Source organism: Halichoerus grypus, chromosome 8, assembly GCF_964656455.1.
Source record: "Halichoerus grypus chromosome 8, mHalGry1.hap1.1, whole genome shotgun sequence".
Classification (NCBI taxonomy): domain Eukaryota; kingdom Metazoa; phylum Chordata; class Mammalia; order Carnivora; family Phocidae; genus Halichoerus; species Halichoerus grypus.
In genome coordinates this window covers 6,393,521-6,413,073 of record NC_135719.1, presented here as the reverse complement: position 1 = coordinate 6,413,073, position 19,553 = coordinate 6,393,521, and the positions used below count along the sequence as shown (strand labels likewise).

At 60.8% G+C, this 19,553-nt stretch overlaps 2 protein-coding genes and 1 non-coding gene across 4 annotated transcripts in view; 2 read left to right on the top strand and 1 right to left on the bottom strand.

Annotated features, from left to right (window-relative positions):
* The window catches only part of FANCI (FA complementation group I), an 80,563-nt gene extending 79,517 nt beyond the window's left edge, over positions 1 to 1,046 (top strand). For both annotated transcript variants that reach the window (XM_078078890.1, XM_078078891.1), the window contains exon 38: positions 337 to 1,046. In XM_078078890.1, the coding sequence (XP_077935016.1) occupies positions 337 to 417 (81 nt within the window). In that variant the 3' untranslated portion in view covers positions 418 to 1,046. The remainder of the gene's footprint in view (positions 1 to 336) is intronic.
* Positions 629 to 17,410, bottom strand: POLG (DNA polymerase gamma, catalytic subunit). Its single transcript, XM_036072615.2, has 23 exons — positions 17,237 to 17,410; positions 15,659 to 16,450; positions 12,723 to 12,918; positions 11,733 to 11,897; positions 11,478 to 11,624; positions 11,251 to 11,330; positions 10,268 to 10,450; positions 10,033 to 10,187; positions 9,739 to 9,865; positions 8,576 to 8,812; positions 7,603 to 7,720; positions 7,336 to 7,428; positions 6,925 to 7,032; positions 5,907 to 6,067; positions 5,191 to 5,244; positions 4,970 to 5,087; positions 4,381 to 4,516; positions 4,021 to 4,267; positions 2,788 to 2,910; positions 2,483 to 2,651; positions 2,147 to 2,355; positions 1,208 to 1,368; positions 629 to 768 (listed from the first exon to the last, which is right to left on the bottom strand). The coding sequence occupies exons 2-23, from the start codon at positions 16,288 to 16,290 to the stop codon at positions 710 to 712; spliced, it is 3,678 nt and encodes a 1,225-aa protein (XP_035928508.2). The 5' UTR covers positions 16,291 to 16,450; positions 17,237 to 17,410; the 3' UTR covers positions 629 to 709.
* A 224-nt stretch (positions 17,411 to 17,634) lies between these two features.
* Positions 17,635 to 17,707, top strand: TRNAR-UCG (transfer RNA arginine (anticodon UCG)). The gene has a single exon. It is a non-coding gene; the product is annotated as a tRNA-Arg (tRNA).
* Positions 17,708 to 19,553: the final 1,846 nt, after the last annotated feature.

Here is a 19,553-nt window from a genome sequence, read left to right as displayed (position 1 = left end):
TATTTCTGGCTTCTCAAAAGTGCGAAGCTCCCATTCTAGGCCGTCCTGTGCCCGGTCCCGCCCGTCACCGAGCTGGCAGGGGGCTCACGGAGGGCACGGAGGCGCCTGTCCTCTCACCCCCTGCCTCTGCCCCAAGGAAGGACTTCAGCGCTGGCTGCTCAGCCCCTTGGGAGGCCTCCCTTTTCTTCCACAGACAGAAGCACCTCCTAGGAGTGGGAAGGAGGAGAAAGCAGGACTACCACAGGCTTTGATGAGAAGATAAAGGATTTTTGTTTTTATTTCCACTGTCTCTGAGCAGGCTTATCACATTGGAGCATTACTTCTCTCCCCCGCTAGGGCACTGCATCAGAGCACGAGGGACAGAACAAAGAACCAGCCAAGAAGAAAAGGAAAAAAGAAATGAAATGCCTGAGTTAATGTGAACTTTGGGGCTTCTGCTTTCTTCTGACCCGACGAGCAATAGTGCCCCCTTGTCCTACCGCCTGCACCGCCGCTGGCAGCTTGGCTCTGAACCCGCTGAACTCCACTGCACCTTCCCTCGGAGGCCGTCGTTCTTGGCAGGTCCTGCTACGGAAGAGCGCTGGCCTCCCGCAAGCCCTTTTGCAAAAAGCACAGCTGCGAGCCTGAGTGTGGGAGCCTGCGCCGCCCCGACCGAGCTCCACGGGAGCAAATCCGGGGCCTGCAGGCAGAGCTACGGTCCAGGCTGGCTTCACGGTTCCAAGGAGCCTTTGGTGAGTTCAATTATCTGGTAAATATCCAGCGCTTCACCTGAAAGAGCATGCAGAGTGGTTAGCGGTGCCCGGGAGCCAGCAAGGAGCGGGGAGGAAGGCAGGGCAACTGCCAGGGATGGGGAGGTGCTGTTTGGGAGGGTCTGCTGTCTTTCCGTATAAAATAAGTTTCTCTCAGCTTCTTTTTCTTTTTAAATGTATCTTTCTGTTTTACTTGTTTGGTATTCAAAGCACAGTTGTTTGTACCTAAGAATGCACTTTGATCTTATACAAGAATTCTTCTTAAAATAAATACTCCCTCTTCAACCACACCAGAAATAGGAGTTCTGGTGTCTTCCTTCCTGTGCTGTGAACATCTCGTTCACTGTGGGCCCAGGGCACACTAGCCACCGGAACCAGCCCGCAGCAGCTGTCGCAAGCCTCCTGTGGTCCGAGACTACTTTGGAGTCCACTTTACAGTCTACACGTAATGAACTCACCCTGGGGAATCCCGTATCTCCTTTCCATCCCAGTTGGGTTGGAAGGCGTTTTACAATCCATGGTCACTTCCTTCCTGAGGCACTGGTCAATATCGACTGTGCTGAAAAAGGCGACTGACTGGGGCAGGTCGTTCAGACCCAGCTTGTAGGCAAACATGCACCTGCAAGAGAGACCCGATCTCCTCTCAGGCCCGGCCCCTACCCCCGACAGACCGCCATGCAGTTAGCGGTTCGAAACACACCTTTCCCCCACAAAGTTCAGCCTGCTTTATTGGTATAAAAAAAAAATGCCCTTCCTGAGCCACTCAGTATTCAAATACACAAGGCCTCTGTCAGCTCGGTCAGGCACGACCCCCCGGGGAAGTGAGAGAGGGCTGTGGACAGTGTTAAGTCCCGGGTACGTGATCTACCCCTCAGGACAGAGCTGCTTCCCAGCTAGTTCCGAATGGCAGACGGACATGGAACTATAATTACTGAATTCAACCCTGTAAACTAGGAATCTTACTACAAGAAAATATAGCTCAACGTAGAAAATATTTTTTAAGCCACGTCTGAGTTTCAGACTACCGCCGGAAAACATTGTGAACGAGGAATTACAAACTTCTGGCACTGAAGGAAAAACATCTTAATTTTGCAGGAACTGAGAAAAGCTTTCTGTCGTTTGATTTTCAAAACAAAGGTGTGTGTCTAGAGGCGTCCACGATGGCAGCTGCTCCTGGAACACCTCCCTGACCTCCTCACTACCTCCATGATCTAGTCTGGCTTTACGGTCTTTTCAAACCCAAGAAATCTCATTTAAAAGTTGAGGCCAATCTTTTTAGGACACTTTGTTTCAACTAGAGATAAAAACGGAAACCTTCATCGCTAGGGAGAGGCCATGCACAGAGCGTGCTCGGCCCGGGGAGAGCCCGCAGCGGGGCGGCCCCGGGCCCCGCGTACCTGGTCAGGAGGTTGGTGACCTGCAGGGCCAGGGCTGCGCGGTAGCGGTCGTCCTCCCGCACCAGGTAGCGGACCTCGTCGTGGATGCTGATGCAGAAGCGCCCGTCGATGGCAAACTCCTCAAAAAGCCACTTCATGGCCACGAGCATGAGGTGTAAATAGTCCACGGCGGAACTCTGCACCACCCAGTTCACCCGGCTGGTCATGAACTGGGGGAACAGGGGCCACAGGTCGGAGGGGTTCTGCCACACCCCGGCTCACCGTGGGGGGGAGGTGGCACGGGAGCCCCACCCCTCCCTGTGACCCTCTCCCTGGGCTCCAAGGACAGCGAGCTACCTCCCCCTGGACAGCCGAGGGCTCCAGGGCCCGGCTGATGCGGCAGCCCAGCACTGGGGTACGCGGGGTGTCAGACATGGCAATGCTCTCCAGCTTATTGAACATTTCGGACTCTGTGCCCCCCATCCACGCTCGTTCGGCAACCACCTCCCACTTCTTCCAGCGTGACCTGGGCACCAAGACAGAAGAAGGCGGGGCGGGGGGGGCAAGCTTTGCCTTTCAGCATCTCAGAGCCACAAACGGCTTCCCGGCTCTCCCGGGGCCAGCCCGGACCCTCCCTCCCTCCATAATACACAGGTTCTTACTTCCTCGAAGCTTCTCTCTGGATCTTGCGCAGATCCTGCAGGGAAACCCAGCCATCTTCAGTCCTGTCCACGGGGAGGTCCAACTCCCTCACGAGCCACTCGCCCTCATCCGACAGCCGATACCTGGGGGCAGTGTCGCCACCATCATTCCCGTGGGAGTGCCTGTGTGCCTAGCGCCGGGCTCCAGTGTCCCCGGGTACCGGGGCTCATGCGTATCCGCACAGGCTCTACCTCAGAGAGGGAGACGGGCTGAGGGGGGGTAAGTGACGTGCCAGGAAGAGGTGAAGCCAGATGGGAACCCAGGCTTCTGTGGGCTGTGCTGTGATAGCCCAGTGAGGGACCGAGTCCAACACAGAAGCCAGCACTGTTAACCAGTGTCCTCATGCCACAGACACGGAACTGCCCAGTGACCCCCCGGCGCCATGTTTTACTTCAGGAGGCACAAGGGCTCCGACCCCAGAAGGGAGGGACGGGAGGCAATGGGACACTCCGTGGAAGGAAAAGGGCATTTGGAGAAGACGACCTAGAGCCAGGCCAGGCTGACCACCTCAGGTCCCCCCGCCCTCCAACACCAGGCCAGAGCTGCCCCGGGGCTTCCCCTCCCCCTGTGCCCTCGGTCCAGACCCCCATGGGACGCCTTCAAAGGTCTCAGCTAAGGCCCGAACTCCTGTGTCATCACCGCTCTGCTCCCCACCCCCCCAGCACACAGCTGCACCCCTGCACCATCACTTGCTTACCCTTCAGCCTCCCCCCGGGGGGCCCGCTAGTTACATGTGGCCTCGGTAGAGTGCACCTATGGGAGGTGGAAATGCCCCTCTCCTCCCTCACCCTTGCTTCAGGAGCCCTCCCGGGACCCCACCAAGACCCTGAGCGCACACGAGGTGGGACCACCGCCAGAAACAAGCCGCAGCCACCAGGGCTCCGCAGCCTGCAGCCCCCGCCTGCTTCCCGCACTCGCGCACCGCTGTTCGTTCTGCACCGCAGCTGCGGACATGCTACCGCTTGGGAGCAACGCAAAAATCCAGCCTTAACTCTGACGAAAACCAAGGTTATTCGATACGCAAACGTCACAATCCCAGAGCCAACCATCCTGGAGCCAAGCCAGAGGCCGGGAGGGAGAGGGGCCGAGAGAGGGCTCAGGTAACAGGGAAAGGGAAACGGGATGAGGGCGGGAAAGGGGAGCAGAGCAGGCCTAAGGCCCTGGGGGTGAGTGGATGCGGGAGGGCCCCTCACCGGCGAAGGCCCTTGGTGACGGCGTACATCTGCTGGGCCTTCTCGGCTGCCTCCTGCCGGCTGAGCCGGTGGTTGAACTGCATTAGCAGGCGCTCAGCGAAGGGCTGCCCCGCCCCGTAGATGCGGCCGTAGTTGAAGATCTTGGCGTGCTCCCGGCTGATGCCCACGGTCGCGGCGGTCTTACTGTGTAGGTCGGTGCCCCTGCTCTTCCTGCCCTGCAGTGTCATCCAGCCAAAGGCCGTGCAGCCTGGGGGGGGCGGGTGGGGTTGCGGAGGGAGGCAGGTGTGAGAAAGGCGGCTCGGAGACGTCCTGCCGGCGACACGGCCGCCTCGGCTCTGGCCCGGCCCGGCTCCCGCTCACCGTGCATGCCGGCGAAGTGGGCGTCTCCGAGCACAGCGGCGATCCACAGCTCCTGCGAGTCCACGTCGGCGCCCACGAGCACGTAGCCAGGCGGGGCCTGCACCATGGCCTTCAACTCACTGCCCACTCGGTCAGGCTGCAGAAGACAGAGGTCAGGCCCTACCCAGATGCCCCAGTCGTGCAGCCACGCTTGGCTGAGGACGCTGGGCCTTTCCTGAGGAGCTGCTTTCAGGAAATGCCAAGCGCTGCCCCAAACTCCACTCCCACGTGGGGCCGGGACGGCCGCCTAGCAGTGGGGGGTGACAGGTCAGGAACCCCTCCCTCCACGCCCGGCCTGACCCCCGGGGCCCCACCTCCACTCCACCACAGCTGCACGCATCACGCCTCGTCAGCGTCTGGCTACGAGGAGGGGCTCGGGTCAAGTTTGCGGAAGGAACCGAGGAGCTGCGGAGCTAGATCCGAACCAGAGTCCTGCCCGCCCCAGACCTTACGCTCCTTTTCATGCTCCTCACTGAGCGCCCTCTGCGCCCCGGTTTCTGAGAGACGCAGGAGAGGAAGAGCAGGGACCCGCGGTGCAGAGGGCACGTACCCGGGCGTTGCTGGCGGTCAGCCACGTGGGCTCCACGGCCCGGCGGGTGATGGTGCCGGCGGTCACCACCTGAGGCAAGATGGCCCCGTAGCGGCCTTCGTCGTCGTAGCTGGGGTGCCTGGCAGGGTGGGGGAGAGCAGGAGGCTCGGCAGCTTGCTGTGCTCCTAGGTCCTCCGCCCCCCTCAGTTCTCCTGTCCCCACCACCACTCGGCAGGCCGTACCTGGTCACAGCACGGGGCAGAGCCGACCTGGGCAGCCACACCACCATCTGGGAGCTGTACGGACGGAGGGGCTGAGGCTTAGGACAGCCCCGAGGAGCAGAATCCACCCCCACGCCCAGCTTTGGGGGCTACTGCGCCCCGTCCCGGCCCCGCCTCACCCTCTTCCCACTGACTTCATTCAGGGTGGGCCGTAACACGGCCAAGGCCTGGGACCCTAGCATCTACCAGCCGGGAGCATACGAACGCCATCGGAGAACCGGCCAGGCCTCCCACATAGCTTCTGCCCTAGCCCAGAGTGTCTGCGAGGAGTCCGGCCTCGGCCACAAGCGCCTCGGCCACGCTTGGGGCGGACCTCAGCAGCCAGGGCAGCGGGGCAGGCCCCCGCCATCGTCAGCCTCAGGTCCCGGGCCAGCTGCCCTCCACGCTCCTCGGCCACATCCAAGGCTCCAGCAGCTCCGCCCTCCAGGCCCTACCACGCCCCTTTCTACAGAACCCCGGAAGCTGAGGCTAGGAAGGAAAGGGACTTGCCCGCAGTCACACGGCTCGAGAACCACGAGCAGCCGAGCCCGAGACTGCAGGTGGGCTGTCCCTCCAGGACAACATGGGGGGGGGGGTGTTGGGGCCCCTGGGTGGGAGGTGGGAGAAGGGGGTCTCAGGGCTGCCGTAACCTGGCCAGGGCACAGACGACATGTCCGCACCCTCCCACGGTGGCCCACCTGATTCGCTTATGGGCATTCCTCCAGAAAGAAATCATCTTGTTGATTTCCAAGGCACGGGGCCCACTGGCGCCTCCTGGGCCGGCCTGCAGGGTGCCATCCTCCATCTTGGGCAAGAAGTCCTTGGCGAAGGGGCTGCCCACATTGTAGTTGCCACCATCCTGAAAGGGCAAAGGAAGTAGGGGCTGGAAGCTGGCGGCAGACCCCTGACGAGGGAACCCATCGAGCCGTGTGCACCTCAACTCTGCCCACCACTGAGCCCAGAAGCTCGAGCAGAGCAGTCTGGGGCAGATCCCACGGGCAGCACGCACACAAGCACGGGGACGCAAACACGCCTGGCTCCCTCCGCAAGGCAGCCGTCCCTCCTGGTCTGTGGGGGTGCGTTCCAAGATCCCCAGCAGATGCCTCAAACCGCAGAGTGCTGACCCACACGTGCTCGGTTTTCCTACGCGTATGTGTTTATGATAAAACATAAATTACGCACAGCGGGTGGTGAGAAATACCTAATGAAACTGAAGTGTAACAATAAACTGCAATAAAAGTTCCACGAAAGTGGCTTCTCTCTCTCAAAACATCTCATGTACGGTCTCCGCCCTTCCTGTGCTGACGTGATGCTAAGACACCTCGGTGAGGGGATGAAGTGAGGTGAGCGACAAGCATGGTGCCAAAGCCCCAGGCGACTGGTGACCTCCCGAGGACACGTCAGCAGGAAGATCATCGGCTCCTGAACTGAGGTGGACCTGGGTAACCGACTGCCATCAGTCAGAACCCATCACGTAACACACATGGTGACAGACACCTGACCGGCCCTGTCATTTAATCGCAGCACCACGCCCCTCGCCACCAAACTTTCAGGGGGCAAAGACTCGGAGATGGGGAACTGTCTGGAACCACGCCCTGCCCCACCACGGGCGTGTCGTTCCTGCGCAAGGGCACTTCTGGGCTGAGTCACTCTGGGGACCCGGGGCCCCGGCCACCGTGAGGGCAGCGTGGGACAGGCATGAACCAGGACACACACCTTGTGAGGCAGCTTGAAGAACCAGCAGCCGGGGACATCCACGTCGTTGTGAGGTCCATTGCCATGGTGATAGGCTGGCTGGCTGGCTTTGGGGTCACCAGCGGCAGTCTGTGGGGGCCACACACCTAGATGAGGCCCTGCTCCAGCACCTGCATTCGGCGAGGGCCACGGGGTAGGGCATGGGAAAAGGGCCTGAGGCAGCCAACGGCGAGCTGAGAAATGGCACCCTCCTTGGCCTCCAGCAAACGCGGGGCCACCCAAGGGCAAGGCAGCGTCTCCCCACCCCCCGTCCCCGGGACCCTGGGGACTCTCTCGCGGGGGGAGAGCTACTTGGGCACAAGAGCAGAGCCCTGCCACCCAGCGCCCGCCGAGCACCCGCCCAGCCAACCCGAGAGCAGAAGCCCCGCTCACCAGAGCCGGGGGCTGACCCGGGACTGCCGCTCCGCAGCGCTCCGCCCTGGCCTCCGCCTCCGCCTCGGCCTCCAGGCAGCCCAGTTCTTCCACCTGGATGGGCCCACGTGCCCAGGAAGTGAAGCAGGGGGGCCGGCCCGGGGCGAGCCACCCAGTGCCCCCTGCCGCCCCCCCCCGCCCCGGCCCGGGGAGCCGCCCCCACCCCGGAGGCCGCCCGTCCTTGGGAGGGAGCAGGACTCCAGAGCCCAGGTTCGGGGCCGCCCTCACCGTCTGCCACATGGCGCCGCCGTCCGTGAGCAGGAACTCCTCCGCCAGGCCTGCGGGCTGCTCCGGCTGCTGCTTCCCCTGTTCAAGACAGTGCCTCCTGTACAGGGACTCGATGGCTCTGGGCAGAGAACAGCACGAGCAGCCTGGTCACCAGGGGCCCGCTCCGCGCCAGGCGGCCCGCCAGGCCTTCCGCAGTCCCTTTGCTTAGGCCTCAGCACCCGCTCGGGGGCAAAGGCCACAGCGCTCCCCCGGGTTTTCAGACAGGGAGTGACAAATGGCGAGCAGAGCACAACACGCCGGTGGCAGGCGAGGGTGCGAGGGCTGGTCTGACCCAAACCTGAGCTCCTCGCCAGCTCGCAGCTGCCGCCTCCCCTGCGAAAGCTCTGGGAGCGGAGGGGCCGCCCCTGCTGGACCCCGCCCCCCCTTCTGTCCCAAGGGCCCCACAGGTGACTCGGGCTGTCCTACAGAGCCGGGCCTCCCAACCTGGGCCACGTCAGGTGCCATGGCTTGTCCCCAACACCCGCCTGGCCAGAGCTCGGGGTTTAGGATCCAAGACAAGTCAAAGCACTGCCCTAGGCCTTTACTTTGCCAACTGCCCGACGTGGATAACCACTCTCTCCGCGAACACACGAGGGAGCGCTGTGAAAGGTTGCGGATCACAGAGGAGGACCAGCGCCCGATACGCTCCCCACGAAGGAACACGGCCCATGCCCCCTGCTGCTTCCAACAGCCCCCGCCCCGCATGCTCCCGAGCAGGGAGCCGGGCCATTGGCCCCAGGCGCAGGGCCTCAGGCCTCCAAGCCCCCGCGGGGCTCGGACCCCACAAGGGAAGGGCAGCCGTGGAAGAAAGGACTCACACCCAGACTCTCAGACCCCAGCTCATCCCACTGGCCGGAGCCGGGCCTGGGTTCTCCGCAGCAAGCGGAGGGGGTCCCCAGACCCCACCCTTTCCTCCCCTGAGCCTGAGCCTGACCTGTAGGGGCAGGCCACCCCAGCCGAGGCCGGGGCGGATTCCGCGGGCGCCGGGGCCAGGTTGTCCTGCCGCCCGGGCACCAGGTACCCCCAGCCGTGCCGCTCCGAGTAGTGCAGAGGGAAGCCATCCCAGGTCATCGCCATGAGTTTTGGAGTGACCCGCATCTGCAGGCTGAGGAGGCTGGGGCCCGGGGTCCATGCAGGGTCATCTAGCCGGGGGCAGAGCTTCCGGTACCACCTACGCCCCGCCAGAGGAGAGCAGTGTTACCGTGGTGGGGGGAGGACAGCATGTGGCAGCAAGCAGGCTCCCTCTCCTGTGACCTCACCCACCCACCCCCCCTTCAAAGCCCCGAGGCTTTCTGGTGACCTCAGCCTATAGTCACAGTCTCCTCCCTCTGGGGGTACACCCATGACCCCCATGAAGTCCCCTAGAATATTCAAGTATCTGAAAAGGAAGATCCTAGGTCAGGCCCACCGGACCAGTCAGAAGCCAGGGCCCACAGGCACGGCGCAGCACTGGGCTCCTGCCCAAGCCCCGTTCCGCACAGGGAAACTGGCCAGAGGAGACAGCCGATCTGCCCCCCGCTGCTCCAGGGACACACCAGGGCCTTCACAGCCCCGTCTCTCACATGCTGGTCACCACGGCCAACCCGAAGGTGAGGCAAGTAAAGCACCCAACTTAAGGAGACCACCCTCTCAGGGTCCTGGAAGTGCCAAGTCCGCACCCTGCTATTCACCCTGGCTACTCCTATCTTCTCATCTCTGCCAGTCCGTGAGGCTCGAATTAAAAATCCCCTCCTCAAGGAAGCCCTCCCTCATTTCTCCAGGCAGACTTAGGTATTGCCTCAAGCCTGCTCACTCTTCCTTCTCATCATGAATATAAAGACCAGCTGCACGGGGTGGTTTTCATGCCTAGCTCCTCCTAGGAAAGGAACTGTTCCTAGCTGTACCCCAAGCGGCCGCGGTGGGCCCAGCATACAGCGGGCGCTCAGTGCACTTGTACTGAATGAGACCAGTGAGCCGGGGGTCAAGGGAGCAAATGACTGGAAGACAGAACGAACGGCAGCAGGTCAGTAAGGGCCCCCCCACACACCACCCGGTGCTGGGGCCCAGGACAAGGGAGGACAAGGGTCGACTCTGGATATATGAGGGGCTGGGGCTCACCCAGGGTGTCCAGGAAGGTGCTGGGGCCGTTTGGGCAGGACCTCTGCGGTCCCCTTCAGGTGCTCCAAGCAGGCGCGAGCCATGCCATCTCGCTGAACCTCCTCCTCCTCACTGGGGGGGCCAGGGTCTGCACAGGGTGGGGCAGGACCATCAGGACCAGAAGGGTCCCTCCGGAAGACCTGCCCACAGCCTACTCATCTCTGGAAGGCCGGAGCGACCCCTTCCAACGGCCCCCTGGGTCCCAGGACCTTCCCAGGGACCATCCCTGCCCCACTTCCCGCCCATGCTCCCCACCTTCCTGATCCTCGGGATCCCCAGGGGCCCCAGCCCCCTCGATGGGCAACTTGCTGGCTGCAGGTGGCTCCTTCCTCTTCACCTTCTTTGCCTTCTTCTGCTTAAACTCTTGCAGGTCCCACTCCAGGTCCCAGAGCCAGGGGTCTTCCTTGTACCTACAGAGCCGGGCCACCGGGGCGGGTAAGGCCGCGCCTGCCCGTACTCACCGGGACCCTACCCCCCAAGGCCTGCCTGCCTCTGTCCGGAGCACAGCAGACAGGCGTCGTTGGCCAGCTCCATCAGCGACTTCTTCATCTCCCGCTGGAGCTCCGCGTACGTGCTCTGCGCCTCCGCCACGTACCGCTCCCAGTTGTGGTTGACGGGCAGGTAGGAGACCCCCATCTCCAGCATGCCAGCCAGAGTCACCGGGTGGGGGCACCTGGGGGGAGAGGGGGGCAAACACCGGGGCGGTCAAAAATGGCCACGAAGGCAAGGCCTGGGCCCAAACCCTGAGCCGGTCTGGCGAGCCTCAACCCAACCACACAGGTGGCGGAGCTCGGACATCAGACCAGGGGCTCGGGCCCTTCGGAGCCATGAGACGCTGGGGAAGGCGCTTCGCCTCTCTAAGCCTCAGTTCCTTTATCTACCAAGTGGATACGGTATCATCCCGTCCTCAGGGGGAACGTGGCAGTTATAGGTAAAAGCGAAAACAGGTGTCATCTCCTGAGTCACGACTAAGTGCCAGGCACTGTGCTAGATCGCAGACCAACCTCACGACTGGGGTGCTCAAGTATTCTTTGTGTGTGCTTCAGACAAAAACACTGAGGCTCAGAGAAACCAAGTGACCTGCCCAACAGCAAATGCGTGAGGTAGGACAGTCAACGCGAACCAGGTCTAGGTGACGCTTGTGACTGGCCACACCGTAAGAGTAACTCCCTAGCAAACAGGACCAAGATGGACGTGAAGCCCTGGGCTCAGGATGTGGGTACAGAGAGTGCTGAATCACCCAGGACCACGCGCATGAGACTCCAGCACAGCCCTCCCTCCCCTCCAGGGCCTCCGTAGAAACCCAGAGTCCAGGACCCAGGTGGCCACCACTCCACTCAATGGCTCCATTCTTTCAACCCAGAAAGGCTAAGGTCCACAGGTTGAGAAAGAGCCGGCACCACCTTTTGACAGAGGACCCAGGTACCAGGACCCTGCTGATCCCCTGGGGTTCCCATCGGGGCTCCCCCTCACCTCTCCAAGAAGAGCGGTAGCTGCTGCTGGAAGACCTCATAGGTGGCCCACACGTCCTGGGCACAGTACTGCATCAGGTCCTGGCACAGGTGACAGGAAGGCGCTGGGTGGGCAGCCATCCCACTGTCATCGCCGGGCCTCGGGGTCAGGTCGGGCAGCTATGCTCCCTGGGGTCAGCTAGGGGCTGCCACGGCCCAGCCCCCCAGAGCCCCTCTCCAGCACTGTACCTGGAAGTTCTCACGGATGTCCTTCATGCTACCCTTGACAAACAGTTCTCGAGGCTCCTTCTCTAAGGGAGGCCCCCCCACATAGAGGCCGTGCACGTCTGCCAGATTATTGACACTGCTGATGTCCACCCAGTCCCAGGATGAGATCTGGGGGCCACAGCAAGGGATCCAGATCAGCTCGGCCTCGGGACAGGCAGGCTGGTTAAGGCAGTCCCAAGCGCCCCACTCCTCCAGCCTCCCGCAGTGAGCTCTCACCACTGGGCCACTGGCTTTGTGTGGGGACTTCTGGCCTCGCTGCGTGGGGTGCCGGGCCTTGCGCTTGCCCTGCTTGGCTGCCATCCACAGACTGCGCTGGAAGCCGCTGAGCCCTGAGATGGCCATGTGCATGCTCATGGTGTCCAGGAAGCGCATGCGGGAGCCCTGAGGAGGAGAGAGGCTGGAGCTGAGGCCACTCGGCACTGCTTTAGTGGTGTCACCCCACCAGCCCCACCTCAGCCTCCTCTCATCACACGGCCTTCCAACACTAAAGACTCAGGCTTGCTCACGCTTAGCCCTCTGGCCGTGACAGGCTCACCCTCCCACATCCTCGCTACCCTTGAAGGGACAGGCCCGGCTCAATCCCAACACACAAGTCCTTCCCAGCATCCAGCAACAGCTCCGAGGGCTGCCTTGGGAACACAGGGGCCAAATCAAGGCCTTCGGAGCTCCCGGGCTCGGCCTCCACCCCAGCCCTGCCGCTCAAGCTCTGTAGCCCTGTTCAGGTCAACAAGGCTGCCCTCCTCTGGCCTGCCTTTCTGCTGCGGTGGTTATGAGGATGCACTGTTCAAACCTCCCCAGCAATCCTGCCAGGTGGCTTCCGCTAGCTCCCCCTTTTTGCAGATAAGGACCTGAGGCTCAGGGACGTTAAGGTGCTCACGCTGCTTGTCTCTGGCTGAGGCAGGATGTGAGCCCAGGCTGGTGGCTCAAAGCCTCCACAGACCCACGCTAAGCTCTAAAACTGCACACGGAGAGAAGGGGTAGGAGTACTCCTTGACAACTCAGGTCCTGTACCAGGCAAGTCCTGGGGAATGAACAGCTGGGCACAGGGACCAGGGGCGGGGCAGGACTGGTCAACAGGGGGCCCCCACAGCTGCCACAAAGACGAAGGCGACGCTGACCGGGAAAGGCAATGCCTTCCCTAGCCCCCGGGATCAGAGCTCTTAGGCCACCCCCTGCCAGAAGCCACGCTGGCCCCAGGAACCTTACCTGGATCAGGTACTGCTCCCTGATATGGGCTCGATCAAAGCAAACGTTGTGCCCCACCACCAACTGCTCCTGCCAACCGCGCCGGGGGGGGCCGCCGGCAGCGGCAGGGACCTCCAGAGGAATGAGGTCAGCCGGCGACAGCTGGCTGGTCCAAGAGTAACGCTCTTCCACCAGCCGCCGGCTGCACCAAGAATACCTGAGGGAGGCGAGAGGCAGCCGGGCTCGGCACGGAGGCGGCACACTTCCGCTCCGCACACCCACCGCACGCCTACCGCCGCGAGCCGGCTCCCGCGCTAGCAGCTGGGACCGAGCAAGACCTGGGGGTGCTCCCGACCCTCACGGAGCCGGAGAGCAGGCGGGCCCCGTGTGAGGGAGGTCACAGAAGCGCCTTTTCCCTTCCACAGATAAAAGTGGGAGCTAAATGCCACGGCGCTGGGTGTCCTACCCGGGCACCCGGCCGGGACCCCGCCAAGGTGTCTGCTGGGTCCAGCGTTCAGTCTGGGCTGTTTACGGGCACTGTCTACCCCTCGGGTCTATAAGCACCAAACAGCAGGTGTTCAAAACGCTAGTAAGGGACACAGACAATTACAACCGAATCCAAAGTGGAAAGTTTCTTTTTCTGGTTGAAAGTGGCAAAAAAAAGAAAAGAAAAAGACAAATGCTGCACATGTACAGGATGAATCATCGAACGGCTGGAAAGATTCTGAAGGACAAAGAGCACATCACGCACCTTGGAGCAGGTGCTGGGCCTCTCTGAGCCGCCCCGGGAGAGCCGAGGGCAAGCGCAGGACTGGAGGGGCCTGGAGGGGCCTGGAGGGGCCGGCCACCCACGGGCTGGGGCAGGCCGGGAGGGCAGAGGAAGAGCGCTGCCTGCGGGCGCCTAACCCCGACTCCGGAAAAAGGCTGAAGGGTGCTCAAGATCCATGAGGATGAGTGTGGGGAAACGGCCACTGAGGAAAAGCCCACAGTGAACCGCAGATGACGCCAAAGGGTAAGAGCCACTCAGCATCAGGGGGAGTGACGAGGCCGCATGTGGCCGCCGCAGCTGGGCAGGAGCTTCCGGGCAACCCTGCGGGGGGGTGGGTGGGGGGGCATTTGCCTCCAGAGTTTCAACAAACACAACGGTGGTTTCCACAGGGGAGGGGGCTCCCGGCAGAAAACAGTTCCTCGTTTGAAACCCGCTAACGTCTAACTCACACTCCAAATGACGGCGACACACTCGGGCTCAGGCTGCAACCGCCTCCCCCTTCAGAGCCCTTACAAACAACACCAAAGAAGAGGCTGGCAAATGTCAAATGTCTGAGGCTATGGTGACGGCAGGAACTGCAGGTGCAATAAGGCCAGACTGGTGTCAGGATCCAGGTCTGCGGCTGCACAGAACCGTCTTACTACACGTGTGTGATAAACGAGCCAACGTGCAAACACGTCTGGTACGTTCAAGAAGATTCAGGCCAATGCCATTAACTCTCTACACTTGTCCTGTGAATCTCAAATGGTGGCACCTGTGCGACGTCCCCCCCTAGTGTGACGACCACAGTCCTCAGCCACAGCCTTCGGGAAGCTGCTCTGTGGGATGTCTAAGCTGCACCCCCCCGCCCCCCCACCCCTGCTCTGAAATTTCAGGCTGGCCTGGAACGTGAGGTTACACAGCCACGGGACTGCTCGAGGGCCCCATGCGGTACCCCCGCACCCACCCCCACCCCGGTCAGGCTCCCGGGAGGAAGGCCCTCAGGGGAGCCCAGGCCTCGGCAGGGACTCCTGAGCAGTGCCGCCAGTACCACTGGCAGGAATGGAATGAGGATGAGAGGATGGGGAGGACAGGGAGGGAGGAGGAGGAGGGAGAAAAGGGGACTTGAGGTAAAATGGCCAAAAATGACTGAGAGATCAAAAAGCAAGTCTTTCTTGTCACTGGTTTCCTAATTTCCCTTCGGCCACCACAGCCTGCTGTATCCTCTCAACGGGGGGCGGGACTCCCTCTGCTTGGACCATCAAGTCACAGAGTAAGCACTGAGGTTCTCAACTGGAACTAAATCAATGCGGAATCTGGTTGTGCTCTTGTCAGCCATTAATGCCTACCTTATCTATTTAGCCATGTTTTCACCATTTTCAACTGCATATTTAACATTTCGCAGCTTTCTTTACAAAGATGTAGCTTCCAATAGGAATAAAGAAACTGCTAACTTTTGTGCTGGCCATGCCTGAAAGCATTAGGGTTGTAAATAGTATTTTAATCCTGGAATGAAGAATAAAAAAGGGGAGAAACAGGACTGCCATCATTGTTTGAAAAAGAAACGTGGGTAGCACTTAGAAAGTTACTTAAAAAGAAGAGAGAGAGATTTGGATATACCTTTTGGGGACCAAAATGCCTGTTTGGGAGGCTGGGGGCAGGAAGCAATGTCTCTCAACCTGCTACCTCGGGCTGGGAGTGTGTGTGGCGACATGGCAGGGATATTGGGTCTGGCATTTAAGGGAGCGGCTGGGGACGCTAAATGTCTCGTACCGTCTGGGACAGTCCCGCAAAAGGGAGATTTCTCCTGCCCACGATAACCAACAGTGTCCCCAAATAGAAACACTGTTCAAATGTCTTGGACTAACTTCTCAGGAAGCTATTAGGGGAGGGGGAAAGGCACCGAATCAAGGTGGCCTCAAGTGGTCTCCCCTAGGATCCCAAGTACAAGCTACTGTTGTTCTCCACATAGCCCCTATCACCACCTGCCATTTGCTTGGGTGTTTGTTTACTGCCTGGATCTTCCCACCAGAAAGTAAGCTCCGTGAAAGCTGGGGTCAAGCCTACTTTAGTTCACCACGGAATCCGCAGTCCCTAGAAAAGCACCCGCAAGGCACGTAGTGGGAGCTCAGTAAATGTTCACGGACCCGAACTATTAAGCTGGGCTCCCCACCCGTGCTAAAGTCCCCCGAGCCCAGCCCCTACTTACCAGGCCGAGGGGGATATGGCCACCGCCAATGTGGGGCAAGTTCCCTCTGCCAAGCAGACCTCCACGTCGAACACCAGGGCCCGCTCCTCGGGGATGGCCACGGGTACGGCCTCCCCCGCGGGGCCGTACCGGGTCCAGCCCTCCGCCCAGGCCCAGCTCGGGGGCCGCGGGGGCAGCTGGGCCTGCAATAACGAGTTGGCCGCCTCCAGGTAGGGCAGGCTCTGCTTCTGGGCCAGGAGGCGGAAGTGCTGGTCCAGGCTGCCCCCGTAGAGGGGCGGCAGGCGCAGCTCCACGTCCGGCAAGGGCGCGGTCGGCTGCCCCCAGAGCCCGTGCTTCTGCAGGTGCTCGACGCTGCGGCGCACCGCGGCCTCGCCGGGCGTCTCCGCGCCGCGCCCGAAGATTTGCTCGTGAAGCCCTCTCGAGAGCATCTGGATGTGCAACGGGTTGTACCGCTGCTGCCCGCCCTCCGAGGATGGCACTTGCGGCGGCGGCGGCGGCGGCTGCCCGTCGCTGGGGACGGGGGCGGGGCCGGAGCTGGAGACCCAGCGCCCCGGAGCTGGAGCTGGAGCTGGAACTGGCCCTGGCCCGACGGTGGTGGCGCCGGCCACCCTCTTCCAGAGCAGGCGGCTCATGGTTGGTGCAGGGAGCCCCCCGCTGGGAGTCAGGACACCTGGCTTTGGGCTCCAGCTTGGCTGCTTTTACTGGCCGAAAGACGTGGAGGGAGACACGTCCTGTCTCTGCTTTCCCGTCAGTGAAATGGGTCTGACCATGCCTGCCTTCCACCCACAAATCCTGAAGGAGACAGACGATACCAAGCGTTATTTCTTAGATGTGCGTTACGTGGTCCGTGACGAGCCGTCACTCCTCGAGCACTTACTGCGTCCCAGGCAGCGTGCCAGGAGCTTTTAGGGACATTTTCTCAGTGAAGCCCCAAACCACCACCGGAATTGCCAATACCCCTCCTGAGGACACTGAGGTTCAAGCAGGTGCATCAGTGAACTTGGGGGAAGAGGAGGCAGTGGTTAAGAGCGACGGTCCCGGAGGAGGACGCGGCGGGTTTGAATCCCGGCTCTGGCTGTTAGGAGATGCGTGACCTTGGGCGAGCTCCCTAAGGCCCCAATCTCCTGCTCCGTAAAATGGGGTTACGGATTCTGTCACACGGGACCGCTGTTTGGGTGACTCAGGGCGAACAAGTCGCGAGACCCGACCCTCGGCAAACGCTCGCCAAATGGTGGCTGCCAGCACCGCGACCGGCGCGGCCCGAGGGCCTAGCGCCGCCAGGTGCCAGCCCCCGGATTCGAACCCGCAGGGAGGGCCGCCGGCCCCCGGGGCCCCCACCCACGCGCGGGCCGTGGCCCCGCCGGCCCAGGGCGCCCTGCAGGAGGCAGCGGCCCCCGCGCGCCCGGCCGCCCGCCGGTGCCCGTGCCCGGCGGCGGCGCCGCGGTGCGCCCTGGGACGAGCCTCCGCCCAGCTCCGGGCCTCGCTCCCTGACTGGAGAGGGAGGGGCCGCGCCGCCGCTCGGCGACCCGGCCTCCCCCCCCCCCCACTCCCCGCCCCCGGGCCGAACCCGCCGGAAACCTCGGTCCGTCCGGTGCTTCCCGGGCCGCGGCTCCCGACCCCAGGCCGACGGAGCGGCGTTTCCCTCCGCGCGGCCTACGCAGCCTCGGGGTGGCGTGTGGCCTCCACCCGACCAGTCCGCCTCGCTGGCAGCCGCAACTTCCCGTCTGCGCCCCGCTCCGTCCCGCGGCTACCCGAGAGGCAGGCGGGAGACTCCCGGCGCTACCAATAGGAGGGCCGCGAGTGGACCGGTCCGCCCGCAGGGGGGAGAGGGAGACTTCCGGGTGGGCTCTCCCTGCGAAACTCTGGGAGCCAAAGTCCAACCTCCCCTGCCCAAGAAACAAGTGGATTGGTCCCAGGCAAGCCGGTGGGCGGTAATGATACTTTTCAGATTGTCCAAAGAGCACTAGACGTCGGGCGGCCGCGTGGCCTAATGGATAAGGCGTCTGACTTCGGATCAGAAGATTGCAGGTTCGAGTCCTGCCGCGGTCGCAGAGGGTGTGTTTATAATTTTTGGTCTACTCCTCCCTAAAAAGGTAGCGTCGGGACCTTAGGAAATGTTGTCTCGGGTTTCCACCCCACACTGAGATCTGGGAACTCCCGCCCGGCACCTCCCTGTGAAGTTACTCGTAAGCCTACCTGTCCCAGGCGCGGGGGCGCATTTCTAAATTGCACCAGCCGCGCGTACCCCACACGCAGGTGGAGGGGAGTGGAGAGCGAGGGGCATTCTTTACGGAAATCCCAGTTCACAATCGATTGGTATGTGGGAATGACAGGGGTTCGCAGCTAGAAGGGAGCCGCGTCCTCCCCCAGCCCCGGGCTCCCCGTCTTCATCCTGGGCAATCCTGGTGGGTAAACATGCTGCCTTTCGTGGAACCCGAATCTGCACACCGGTCGCCGGCCCCCGCCCGAGCGCCTGCGGCTCCCGCCGGCCTGGGGAACCTTCCGGTCTTTGCGGTCTCCCGCCTCTGTATCCACCTCCTCTTGCTCCAGGGGCCGCAGCCGCTCTGCTTTCCGTGCTCCTTGGTCCGTGGTTGATAAACTGTAAAGTACCCGGCGGAATAAGGCCCACGTGAATAACAAGAGCCTGAGGGTTGGAGCTCAGGGAGCCAGCTGCGCGGGTTTGAGGTCAAGATAGATCGCAGGTCGACCTGAGCTCGCAGAGCTGATTAGGGACCAAATTCAGGCCTCGCTAAAAGTCAGTCACCACCTTCCAGCCTGTGCATGTGTCGGGACACCCTGAACTTACTTGACAAACTGACTTTGGTATTTTTCAAGGGTAGGGTGGGGAGATACCCAGGCAAACACACTCCTGGTGCGGCGGCTGATGCGGCCCCGCAGGCCCCCCACCCCCCTGTTGCCCCCAGAGGAGCAGCGAGAAGCCCCAGGCCAAGGCTTGGGAAGGCAACACTGAGCCTCGATTTTCCATACATTTCCCCTTTATTTTTCATATACTGTTCTAGGTGTATTTAATATACACATAAATGGTTTATTTTGTTTTTCTTTTGGCAAAAAAAAAAAAAAAAAAAAAAATATATATATATATATATATATATATATATATGATCAACTGAAAATCCACTGTATCATAATCTATTTGTTGTTGGGTTTGTTTGTTGTTGTTGTTGTTTTTCACTTAATCTTATACTGTTCACATTTTTGCAGAATGCCAGAGGATCTCAGCTTAAATCAGGGAGTCCCTGAGTGTGGAAAATGCTTGCCTTATTTCTCCTAATCTAGTGAAATGTAGCTTCTCCTTCAATTGTGAGGTTAGGTGACCAGCGACAGTCCTAGGAGCAGTACCTGAGACTTTGTTCCCAATAGCAATCACAGATCTTTTCATAACACATTCCAGTTGCTGCAGATTTTTCAAAATATTGCTTGCACTCAACTGTCCTTCAAAATAACAATGTCACTGCTAGATCTTGTCATTTAATTAATTAGGAATACATAGTACCTATTCTTTCTGATATTTCATTATCTTTCGTTTCCTTTGTAATCCTGTGTTCTGTGCATTTAAAAACATTATTCTCAGAAGGTGTCTATGGCACAAAAAAAGAAAGAAAGAAAGAAAGAAAGAAAAAGAAAAAAAAAAGTTAAGAACGGACCCCTGGCCCAACCAAATGTCATTTCCAGGGGATACTGTTTGTTGGGTCTGCCTGGTATCCACTGGGAGAACAACGCTCCCCTTAGGTTCAGTGCCAGAAATATCCATCAAGATGCCTGCCCCTCTCACATGGCTAGTTCAGGCCAGTCTGGTGCCCTCACCCCAGAATTAAAATCTTCAGCAAGGACAAAATTGGTCTTCATGGATTTCTGACCAGGGAGGGTACCCAGA

Bases quoted from the DNA above. Each gene is read 5' to 3' on its own strand.
- POLG (XM_036072615.2), bottom strand. From the start codon at position 16,290: ATGAGCCGCCTGCTCTGGAAGAGGGTGGCCGGCGCCACCACCGTCGGG. The intron at 8,813-9,738 runs GTGAGCCCCAGC...GGCGGGGCGTAG, and splicing joins CACCTTCCTGGACACCCTGG to GTGGTACCGGAAGCTCTGCC. The intron at 2,911-4,020 runs GTGAGGGGCCCT...CACTGCCCCCAG, and splicing joins GTCACCAAGGGCCTTCGCCG to GTATCGGCTGTCGGATGAGG.